The sequence below is a fragment of the Seriola lalandi genome, unplaced genomic scaffold, assembly GCF_002814215.2.
Source record: "Seriola lalandi dorsalis isolate HSWRI2012SDOR001 ecotype SW California unplaced genomic scaffold, Sedor1 jcf7180002055006, whole genome shotgun sequence".
NCBI lineage: Eukaryota > Metazoa > Chordata > Actinopteri > Carangiformes > Carangidae > Seriola > Seriola lalandi.
The window spans coordinates 1,623,004-1,634,991 of NW_019525549.1; the positions used below are offsets into that span (position 1 = coordinate 1,623,004).

Below are 11,988 nucleotides of genomic sequence, written 5' to 3' on the forward strand. Positions count from 1 at the left end.
CCTTCATGGCCACAGTTCACCATCTTCTAATGGCTCCTTCCTGCAGGATCATGCTCCATGTCACAAACTGGTTTCATCAACATGACAGTGAGTTCAGTGAACTTCAGTGACCCCCCCAGTCTCCAGACCTGAATCCAGTAGAACACCTCTGGGACGTGGTAGAACAGGAGATTGGCAGCCTGAATGTGCAGCTGAACAAATGTGCAGAAATGATGTGATGCAGTCATGTCAACGTGGAGCAGAGTCTAAGGGGAAAGTTCCAACATCTGGTGGATCCATGAAGAACTGAGGAGCGACCCAGAGTTAATGTGTTGTTCCTGTTGTTCCTTGGTGAGTGTGTGGGATGTTGGTTCATAGAGATAAACCGGACTTGATGTGTAAGTGATGATATAAAATAAGTCGTCTATATAGAAAATAACAGATGAGGTGGAGGTGAAGAAAGGTGTTTTTCAGTGACAGCTATTATCTGGTAACTCAGCATTAAGCATTTTTATAAAGAAGCAAGTTGAGGCAGTTCAGACATCTGATACGATCTCCTGAATGTGGAAGTTGTCAAGGCATGAGGGGAGATCCTGAGGCAGACCCAGAGCATGATGGGAGGATTATATTGCCTGGGAACACCTCAGGGTGAAACGACATGTTGTACTGTACTCAGCTTTTTGCTACTGACACAGGTAGCTATTGTACATGTATCTGTTTGTTATGTGAGGATATTTTTGACCCTTCTCACTTTGTAAATGTGTGTACATATGTGTGTACGTGTGTGTTCATGTGAGTGTGTGGGAATCGTACTGTGAGTGAGGTGAAGGTCAGGCAGATTCCTCCAAAGCCATTGAAGGAGACAGCGAGGAAGATGAGGAATGACAACACTGATGGAACAAATGAAGAATACCATGAGCTATAATGCAACTTTAAAGGTCAATTTTTTTTTTTGTCTTTGGTTTTGTACCTTTGTTGATGGACAAAGGTACAGAAATTTCTGATTGCATGGAAGTCTTTGATAATTAGGGTGGGTCAATGTTTACTCAGGTTAATAGGCTGCAGAATGTGATTTACTTTTACAACAGACAGTTTAGGTTATAATTGTAACATCTCTTTCAAGCAGAGGCTGCGTCAGACTTCCTCGTTGTTCATCATTTTGTTGAATAAAATGGTAAAAATTCCGTCATAATCTATTATTACCCGTCATTTTAATTAACATTTTTAATGATAACGAGACATATCCTATTTAATAGAATTCAATTTTCAAAAGCAACTGAGATCATGGAGAGAAAAGATGAACTGAGATACTTTTCATGTCAAGATAAAGCAGCTTAATGAATTTTTCCTCGCAGTGACAGTGGAGGGAACAAAAACACTACAACTATTGACAAGAAATGAAATGAAACTCAATTGACTTGTTGCAGCATTCCTCCATGGATTTAAACCTGATGCAAGCATCAGCAGACTGCTGCAGAGGCAGTTGGCTGAAGTGGCGCTTGTAATTCCAGCTTCCAAAACCTAATGACAGAGTTTTGAAGTTGGGGAACATTTCTCTCAGGGAAGTCGACAAGACGGACAAGCACCCGGATGGTAAGATGTGTTGCTGCGAGGGGAATTGAGTGACCTCCATGATGTAGTCTGTGTGCAAAATGGAAAAGGTCTGTGCGTCTGCCAGCCACAGAACCTGCGATCTAATTCTGTTCTCATCTGTCAAAATGACGGACAGCTTCCAGGTTAAAAAACTTCAGTCAGTGACGGAAAATATTCAGTTAACGCGATCCCTGCTTCCAGGCTATTTTTGGTTAAATTGGATATATGCTTATAGCCTGGTATATAGTTTCATCATTCGATTCCTCATCCATTGTAGTCTGTTAAAAAGATGTTGCAGCATCCTCAGATCTCATAGTGAAGTTGGTGAGTAAAATGTTTCTGTAACTGATATGAATGATGGCAAAACTACAAAAATAAGACCCAAACAATTGGACTGTTGTATTAATGTGGTTGGTCAAAACAAGCATATGATGCTTGAAGGTGTGATGTGTTGATGTGTCAGCTCACCTTCAGGCTTGTGTGCAGCAGCAGCTATCATTGCACAGGAGGCTGCAAAACATGAGCTGAAACAAATACAGACACAGGATGTCAGAACACGAACACACAAACTGTCACATACAGAATGGAGGCAAGTTATTCTGTCGTACCTGCCAACAAGCCTCAGTGGGCGTGGTCCATATCTGTCCATCAAGATCCCCAGGGGTAAAGTGGTTGCACTCAGGAGGAACGAGCCAATGGTGAAGCCAAGATTCAATATCTCTTCCTGCTCCACACAGCTCGGCCACGCCCCACTCTCCAAGGAAGTCACATTGGTGTCGACAGTCCCGTTGTCTGGAGAGGGTCACAGACAGAATGAGTCAGGAGAGGGTGCTCAGGCTGCAAACACACATCCTCACTACACATCACAACATCTGAGCCAGAATGAACACAAGACACAAGTGCTACTAACAGGAAGGGCCCTGATCTCTCAGCCAGAGGTCAGAGGTCAGAGGGGAAAGATTGGGCATTTGAATTGTTTCAGGTCAATTTTGCCTTTTTATATGTGCTGCAAATACAAATAAAAACACAAGCAAATTCACAAACATGCTGCAGCTTCGAAACATCTTCATCACTTTGACAACACATGAGCTGCAAATACTCACAGCACAACACAGAGTGTTTCCAGTGGACATGCTGAGACATACTTGTTGTTTGATGCCTTTAACTTCAAAAGTCACAAAGCATCCCAGCCATGTTCAGAGAGAGAGAGAGCAAGAGGGGATGATATGCAGCAGAGGGCCATGTGTTGGACTCAAACCTGCGCCGCTGCAGTTAGGACTAACACATTCATGGTACAACCTGTACCAGGTGACCCCCCCCGCCTCTCCTGTTGTACTGTGAGTATTTGCAGCTGTTGTCAAAGTGTTGAAGATGTTTCTGAAGTTGTTTGTGTTTTGTCTGTTTGCATGTGTTTTGTTAAGTTGCAGTGTGGTGAACTCCTCGGGCCACCATACTTGCAGATCATAAACCAATTGTTTTCAACGTCACCTTATCTGGTTCTCAGTTTGGTGCCAAAACATCTGGCTACCACTCTCACCATATACATTGTCTCAATGCACTTCACAACCGCCATCTGCTCTGCTGAGCCTCCTCTGAGCCCAGATAAATCATCTCCCTCCTCCACACGCCCTGCTCTGCTCTCCTGGACTCCGCCTCCCCCTCAAATATCCAAATCCCAAACTTAATACCTGTCAGTGGCTGGAAGATTCAGCCACTCCCTCAGGCAGGTCTGTTGTAAAGCTGAACGGAGATGGAAAAAAGCTCACCTAAATATTTTAATTAATTAATAATTTTCAAACAGCAACCAAGAAAGCCAACGCTAAATTTTTCTCTGAGGTCATCAGTAAACATTCTCACAGACCTAAAATTTTGTTTATCCCTTTAACTGCTATAAAAATTTTTGTATGTTGTCATTTGATATGTTTTGTTTGTAAACATTATGTATGTGATTTATTTTACGATATATGATTATATGTTATATTTTCTTTTATTTGTATTGGCTATATGCAGGATGTAGGAACTCAGTTTGCACCTGTGTTGCACAGGGAAACTTTAAGTTATGACATTTTCCTTCAGAAAAACACATGAAGTTGAAAGAATCTTTTTTGTGATCCAGTAAAGTTTAAGTTGAAAAGGTGAAGCACTGCCAGTTTTTTAAGATTTATTTTTGGTCCATTCCCTCTGGGTCGTGTGCAGCCAGCAAGGTTTGTTTATTTACTTTCTTATGTGTTGACGTGTATGTTTATATTTACCTTTCTGTAGTTTGTTGTAATATCAGTGTGTGTGTTTATTTTGTACAATATTATGTGTCTAATTAGTTTGAAGGTGGTGGTGGTGCCGTTTGAAGATAAATAAATCCATCAGTAACAACAAATCGTTGTGTCGTCTATTTCCTGGAGGGAGTGACAAGCACTACTAATTCTATATCTAGTTTTCAAAGTTTTTCACAGTGAAAATTGGAAACATCAGATCACCCTTCCCCCCATCTCTCTTCGACACCCCGCCACCTTGTCCAGGTGATCCAGCCCACTTCATTAATTCCAACAGGTCACTCTGCCCAGATTTAATAAATACTGTTATGAACATGGAATTCACAACCTCTCCCCATGATGACCTCTAGACAGACTTTTATTTCAAAAATACGGGAAAAAATTGTTCTTTCACAACGGCATTCATTTCTGAATACTAACAATATCCTGATGCATTCCAATCAGGGTTCAAAGCCCTCCACAGTGCTGACACAGCTCTGCTAAAAATGACCAATGACCTACTGCTCACTCTTGACTCCTGGGAAAATACCATCCTCATTCTACTAGACCTTATTGCTGCTTTCGATACGGTCGACCATGATGTCCTCTTAACACGTGTAGAGCAGTGGGTCGGTATTAAGGGTTCTGCTATAAACTGGTTTGGATCCTACCTCAAACACAGGACATTTTCAGAAGTTCCACACAGAGAATTGTTTTTAATTCACAGTTAAAAACAGGGACATGGAATGGAAATCATTGCCTATTTTATTACAACAAACACAACTCCCTATTTAAATCAAGATTTTGCAATCACTGATTTGCAGCATCATCTGCCTGAACCTTCATCTTGTTAAAAGTACAGAGTATAGTATAGTGGAGTAATGGCGCCCTGAGCAGAGAAGAAGCCACACCCCCTTTGTGCGTGATGTCATCTGAGTTTCTCTGCTTTTTGTTTTGGTAGCCGGTCCGGCAGCGTGTGCATGTTAGTGCATGTAAGTCCCTCCTGTTAAACCGCTGGCCTTCCCCCCATCTACGCACCCACAGGCTCCGTCCACAGGTGTGATGTCACAGTGCAGTACACAGCATTTAGGTAAAGCGACCTTCCAGAATTTCCTCCAATGAAGAAGAAACCATGTTTCTGTCTAAAAAGGCCTCAGACAAAGAAAGAGATCAGTCCAGAGCACAGGTGGACTGGACTGAGGACTACTGGCTCAGATCCTGGTCGGTCTGTGGACCATCAAAACATCCCAAAATTTATTACAGGCTTCATTAGTGTGCTTACCGGTCCTCTCTGTGTACCTCTCATTTTTTCTGCCAGTCCTAGTGGATGAGTCCAATGTTGAATTTCTTTCCCAGTCCGACCATGGAGCTGAGACTGGTCTGGTCTACTGAGAGGAGAACCCTATGAGCTGCTAAAGGCTCCAGCTGGACTCAGAAATGCTTTTTCTACTCCTCCATGTGGCAGTAACGTGATGGTTCATAATGTGACAGTCTGTTTTCATTAGGGATGGCTACAGTAGCATGCTAACATTGACTAACTTGTTGTTACCCATATTATACATGTGTTCTGCAAATGTTGCTATCACTAGCTTGCTAACTGTCAGCATTGCTGTGGAGCATATCACAGCTATAATGGTTATATGGCTAGATTGTTTCTGATTGCTCTCATGTATACAATAACTTTATTTGTCTTGCTTGTTGTGTGTTTATTGACAGTTTCACTGAGCTTCATAACGCTTCCCTAACTGAGAACATGACCGGAGGGGGGGAGGGGAGGTTTGGCTGACTGGCGGCCAGACGTCAGGCTCATGAAGCCTTTGTTTTGGGCGGAGATGTTGGTGGTCTAGTGCGACAACTAGTGGCAGTGATAAAATTATGAAAAGATAGTAGTGTGTCACAGAGGAAGGAGATGGGTTTGTCACTTCCATTATTTCTAAGGCACTTGTACAGCCACGATGGTCTGGCCATTGGAAATTCATATGTGTGATTAGTTTCTTATTTGCAGAAACCTAAAAAAAATGACTCCTGTGGAATTTCAAAATAAAAAAATATATTTTGGTGGAACCGCAGCAGCTTTGGACTAAACCACGAGAGGCAAGTGTCTGCACCAGGGACAAGCAGGAGAAAAGGGCTGGTCTTACCAACACAAACATGGGAATAGAAGCCTTCATTCTTCAGCATGATGAGTAGTGAGCCCCAGCCCAACAGAACAGCAGAGAAGAGCAGGTTCTCTATGATGGCGGTACAGGCCATCCACCACCTCCTGCTGTACGCCTGGGCCAAGCTGGGAGCCATGGCAGCTGGAGACACACAGGAACAGGAGGAACATTAGTCCACCAGGCATCGGGGAGCCACTTCACACCACTTGATTTTACTGCATTTGCCTTGGTCTCAGATTAGGATTTTATTCACACAACTTTCTCAGTTCTCTTGAACAAAGCTCAAACTACAATTCAGTCCCAGCAAAGTGCCCACGAGCAAGGCACTTCAATCCTCAAACACTCCCTCAAAGTGGTCCAGGGAGAACAGAGCTACAGCATTATTTGTCTGGCTAATCTTAACACCTCCCTCAATCTTCATGATGGAAAGCCTTTGGAGGTTTTGGGCAGTTGTTGCACTGTACAGTTGTGTTTTCATGCAGGTTATGCAACACACATTCCTGCAGATAGAATGATATTATCATAACCACTAGAAGTGATGACCAGGGCTATAAAATTAAGTTGTAATAAAACATAGGTTGTGTCCGAAACCACTCAGTCACTTATACCCTTGAATATAAAAACAACTCACTGAAATCGGTTGAGAAATATAAACCTTGTATCTATCAAGAAAAACTGCAGCTCCTCCATTTACTTGTGTTTGTCTCGGTCCAATATGGTGGGGACATTGACGTATGATCCAGTGGCCAATGTGGCATCTACCTTACTTTATATTGCATTATCAATATACTATATAAAGTGATCTAGTAAATATTGTCGAAGCTCATTAGACAAACTGTAAATAGATAAAATAACCAAATAGAAATGATGGAAAATCCTGTAAATCCAAAACTGAGTATTTTATGAATGAAGAAAAGCTTTCGCCACAATATTAGGCGAGGATACACACAACACTGTGGGTGTCCTGTCACCATGAAACACCATCACTGCTGTGTCAATAGACACCATGTCTGTGGCAAAACAGGCGGAACTATGCTGCACGTGACGTCAGTGAGCTGACATGAAACCTGAGAAGAAGCGAGGGGATGGGAAGATGAGACTGGAGATGGAGAAGTTTGACCCCACTTGACCTTTAGCTGTCGCTGGAGCTATCGAGTGTCATGCAATGATCTACCCCACGTGCACCTACACACACACACGCACACGCACGCACACGCACACACACACACACACACACACACACACACACACCGAACCATTCAGGTTGAACTACAAAATCAAGTATCCTAGTGTTCTTCCCAGTCGTGAGTTTGTAAATATTTGAACTACTGAATTTAAAACTTATGTGGTGTGTGTGTATATGTGTGTGTGTTTGTGTGTGTGTGTGTGTGTAACCTATATAAGACATTTGGAGTCCTGCTGACACAGGAAATGGCAGAGCTCTCTCTCTCTCTCTCTCTCTCTCACGGTAAAACTTCAGTTAAAACACTTCCTGTAGTTCCTTCACAATAAAAGATAGGTTAGAGTATAATTAACTGTCACAATACTAAGCATGAAATAATACAGAACTCTACACATGCGTGATTGCAGTTTCATTTCCTGCAGTGGTTCAGGAAATCAAACAGACCCTTGTCTAACCGTTGAATAAAGCAGTTTCATTTTAAAAATCATATATTCACTGACGCGCCTCAGTGACACAGGACAGGACGTCTCCAGCAGCTGGGAGCTGAGCTGTCGCACATTTCCTCAGCTTGTTTCTCTGATAACTTCAGATCCAGACGTCCGACGACTAAAATCCTTCATCTGGTTCAAATATAGAGCTGAAAACCACCAAGGTGTAAGAAGCTAATCTTAAAAAAGTGCCTAAAATCTGGATAAAAACATATTGTCACTGACAGGTGAACAATGAAATGTTACCATGATTAAAATCACACATTTCTCTGGTTTGACAATTGATGGAAACATTTGGGGAAATGTAACAACACAACTCAACAACATACAGAATATAGCTCTAGTTGTTTTTAGACATTTTGATGTCGAAAAGTTACAAAAGTTACAGATCATAACATATATATATTTATAATTCAACTTTAGCTGTGAATCACTTTTCATCACTTTGACACAAAATGCACAAAAAATAACTACCACATTTCAAACTCACTCAACACGTCTCAGCCACCACCAAACCTCTGTGTATTGATACACTATTTTCAAGACTGTAAAGTTAATAATTCAAAGTTACTGTGAATGAGACTGTGATGTGAGGCAGAAATAACAGAGCTGACACTGAGGCCTGTATGACAGACTTGTTCCAGGTGAGGAGGCTGAATCCAGGACGTTCTCCTGCAGACTGATTTACAGCACAACCCAGGATGGAGTCACGTCTTTCTCCACCCGACTCTTCATCCCTCAGTCCTGCAGATCAACTCTTCTCCTCATGGGGGTGGACAGTTTATGATCAGACATCCCTGTTGGACACATCTGCTGAGGATTGCTAGGGATGGATCAGGCAGCATCAGGTGTTTTTTCTTCTACAGCCTTACTTGTTCAGCTGTTGTTTTTGTTCACTAATGTAAGTGAACTTTAGATGGATATTATTTAGAAGTGTGCAAAAAAATAAAAAATAAAAAAAGATTCACATTAGAATTGCGATTTTATCTCTTCAGATTCAAAATTGATTAATTCCAAAAAAATGGATTCACATTTTTCAGTCTTGTAACAGCGCTGGTTTACATTTTTTCCTGACATGAGTTCAGCTTGCCAGTGCTAGAGATGGTGCCATGTCAGTTTCAGCCCAGATACTCCGCTTTGGTGTGAGCAGGAAGAAAATGCTGTCAGAGCAAGCGGCATCCTCCGAGGCTGAAACATGAAGCCAACACTGAAGAACCACAAACTGTAGTTCCCCTAATGACCACTAGAGTCTGGCTCCAACAGTGAGTCAGTCTCCATAGACTCCCATGTTAAAATTTCCAACTTTACAGCAGAAATAAACATGTTTACAGCCTGGTACAAAAACTGTTTTAGTGAAAGTTCTGCATAACTGAGGGAATGGTCTCTTTGAGTGACAGTGCTGGGAGTTAGGGGGCGGAGCAAGACACTGCCAAAATGGTGACAATGAAGCAGCTCACTCTTAACTTCAAAACCGCTCCTCTGAAAGAAGCCACGTCCATCTTTATTTACAGTTTATGAGAGTGAGCAAAGGAAAACTTAAAGGAAGAAGTTATTCCACCTGCCTCATCTTCAGTGAAGGTGTTCAGGCAGATTTCAGATTTCATAACCTCCAGGGGAAGAAGCAACTCGATGTTATCTGCAGCTTTATCTACATTTTAAGAGCTTGAAGATCCGATCATCACTTAAGAGTCTGTCATGTAGAGAACTGATAAGAACTAATGGTCAAAGTTGTCATGTTGACATTAAAGGTGAATCATTGGGTAACACGCAAAAAAATATTACACCTTAAAAGATGGCGGTAGCTGCCGGTAGCCTCTGAGCTGCTCAGTGAATTAAATGGTTAATTAGTAAAGATAAAAAGACAGAAAACATCCTTTCATTCATCATTCACTCTGCTCAAACTCTTCCTTTATATGTGATGTATTCAAAACAGAAACATGACAGAGTCCATCTGTTACACTTTTACACAGATGTTTGGAGTCGTTCACCGCTAACATTACTGAACAAAAAACTTTCCGACTGTCTGTACTTGTGTGACTTTCACACCAGAGCTGCACAATAAACTGAAATGTAATCAAAATATGTCCAAGTTCAATATCCAAATCACAGGAGCTGCAATTATTTGGATAAAGGTAAAATGTGTCACATTGCTGTGCATGGTTAGCACCATGAGTGTTGTTGTGCTACAGACCAACAAGACCAACAAAAATCACATCATTATCATTTAAAAATTGTTTCTGTGAAAATTCAACACAAAAACGACCATTCACACTGAAATTGTAATATCTTCCAAAATAATCACAATATGATTTTTTTGCATATCGTGCAGCTCTATTTCACACTGTTTTATTGTTTACCATTATCCTGTAAGTGTCTTTATACTGTCCATGAACAGAACGAGAGGTCCAGGTGGGACCTTGTCACCTTGGATCCATTAATGAGCCACACTATCGCGCTGTAGAGAGCGAGGTGGAGCTGGAAGTTCTGGGTTCTGGTCTAGGATCAGGACTATTCTACTACAACTATTCTAATAATTAGTCAATGTCACACAAGCGGGAGTGATGTTTTACTGAATATCAGCACAGCTAGGATTCGATCATAGGTACGAGGCCACAGCAACAAGCGCCATATTAGTCAAATAAGCAACAACAGATTATGATTTGTTTGTTTTTCCATCATTTATTTGGCTACGCCAACACAAATAGTTCCACAACCTGACTGGACTTCTCCTGACCTGACGATGTCATATGTCATATCCAGGATTCTTCTCTTCACCCTCGACATCATTTAATTCAAATGTTTCATATATTTCTGGAAATATTTTCATCTTTGTGTGTTACGATCTAAGAGAGATAACGACCCTTAATGTAATGCTAATTAATGGTTAATAGAACACCTGTGAAGAGGAGTGATATATGTAGTTTAAAGTCCCAGTGCTGATGTACTCTATATCAGCACTCATGGAATGACTCTCGTCCAATCAGATTACTTGGTTGGAACGGATGTGTAAATAAAAATGGCGCCTTGGAACAGAGCCTCTCTCAGCAGTATGTCACAAGCTTCCTGAATCTGTTTAGATAAAAACAAAACAATTAAATACAGTTGTTTAGTGATTGTTTATGTCTTTTAGCAGCTTTTAATAAACACCATTTCCCAAAAGCCCTTGATGGTGCAGTTGCAAAACGTCAACAAGATGTCCATGAGTGACAGCATGCGAGAGACAACAGAGATCACAGAGAGTCAGGATAGACAGGTGACAGACAAAACCAGGTGTGGATGATGGAAGAACCTCTGCTGCAGATGTGGTGGATTGTCATCTGTTTGACAGCCTGGAGAGTAACCGTCAGGAACACGCCTCAGCGTTTCAGACAGGCTGACAGGAGAGAGGCCGGCCATGCCGCCATGATTCCTCCTCTCCATAAACAATTTGTTCTGTTTCAGATTCCAGCACATCACTTCATCTGCAGTGTGTGGGGTAACGCTGCATTCACACAGGGTCGACAGAAAAAACACTCTTTCTGTTGAGCGTTAACATATTTTTCCTTAGTGGTAAAAAAGCTTCTGTTGAGATCAGATACAAAGAAAACTTGTCCAACATTGGAAAATGATTGTATTACTATTTATTCTGATGTCACGTCCAGCCATACTGCCAACAGTTGCCCGACACTCTGTAGTTCTCTCTACCTCAACTCTGAATTGCAATCACACGCTGACACAACTCAGTCCTTAAAGTGATAACCCCCCCAAAAGGCTTAAAGAGGGGGGGTCTTCACATTTGTGTACGTGAAGCAATCATTAACACACAACATGCTTAAAGTCACTTACTGTCTGAGTTGTTGTGCTGCAGTCGATGGTCGATGATCTGTGTTTATGGTGATGATTCCCTGTCGCCTCTGTCTCCAACAGGAGAGTTTCACTTGTGTCAGACTTGAATCTTTCCTCCTCCTGCAGGTTTAAAGTCAGATTTCCTTCCTTCTGTGCGGCAGCTGGATGAAGTGGCACATGTGCACTCACACTGACTCTCTGCCTATCTCTGTGTACAGTATGTCTATAAATGGAGCTCAAGGTTCGTCCACCCAACCTACTGTCCTTAACACACAAACACACACACACACACACACACACACACACACATACCCACGCACACACACACCCATGCGCACACACGCACGCACGCACGCACGCACACGTACCCAAGCGCGCACGCACGCGCGCGCACACACAAACACACACACACATTCAGAAACACAGCACAAACTTGTTGACTTCAATAGACCAGGGGCTAAATTTGTCCACACCTCATGTGTCCAAATGGTTTGATAGAAATGCTGTGAACC

At 42.0% G+C, this 11,988-nt stretch overlaps 1 protein-coding gene across 2 annotated transcripts in view; it reads right to left on the reverse strand.

The window, feature by feature from the left end:
* Positions 1-11,800, reverse strand: part of slc43a1b (solute carrier family 43 member 1b) — a 28,837-nt gene extending 17,037 nt beyond the window's left edge. Inside the window, exons 1-5 of one of the 2 annotated variants that reach the window (XM_023397234.2) lie at positions 11,477-11,800; positions 5,963-6,121; positions 2,181-2,364; positions 2,041-2,096; positions 793-869 (exon numbers count right to left, since the gene is read on the reverse strand). In XM_023397234.2, the coding sequence (XP_023253002.1) occupies positions 793-869; positions 2,041-2,096; positions 2,181-2,364; positions 5,963-6,116 (471 nt within the window). In that variant the 5' untranslated portion in view covers positions 6,117-6,121; positions 11,477-11,800. The remainder of the gene's footprint in view (positions 1-792; positions 870-2,040; positions 2,097-2,180; positions 2,365-5,962; positions 6,122-11,476) is intronic. The other variant, XM_087171484.1, reaches the window with a different exon arrangement.
* Between the last annotated feature and the right edge of the window lie 188 nt (positions 11,801-11,988).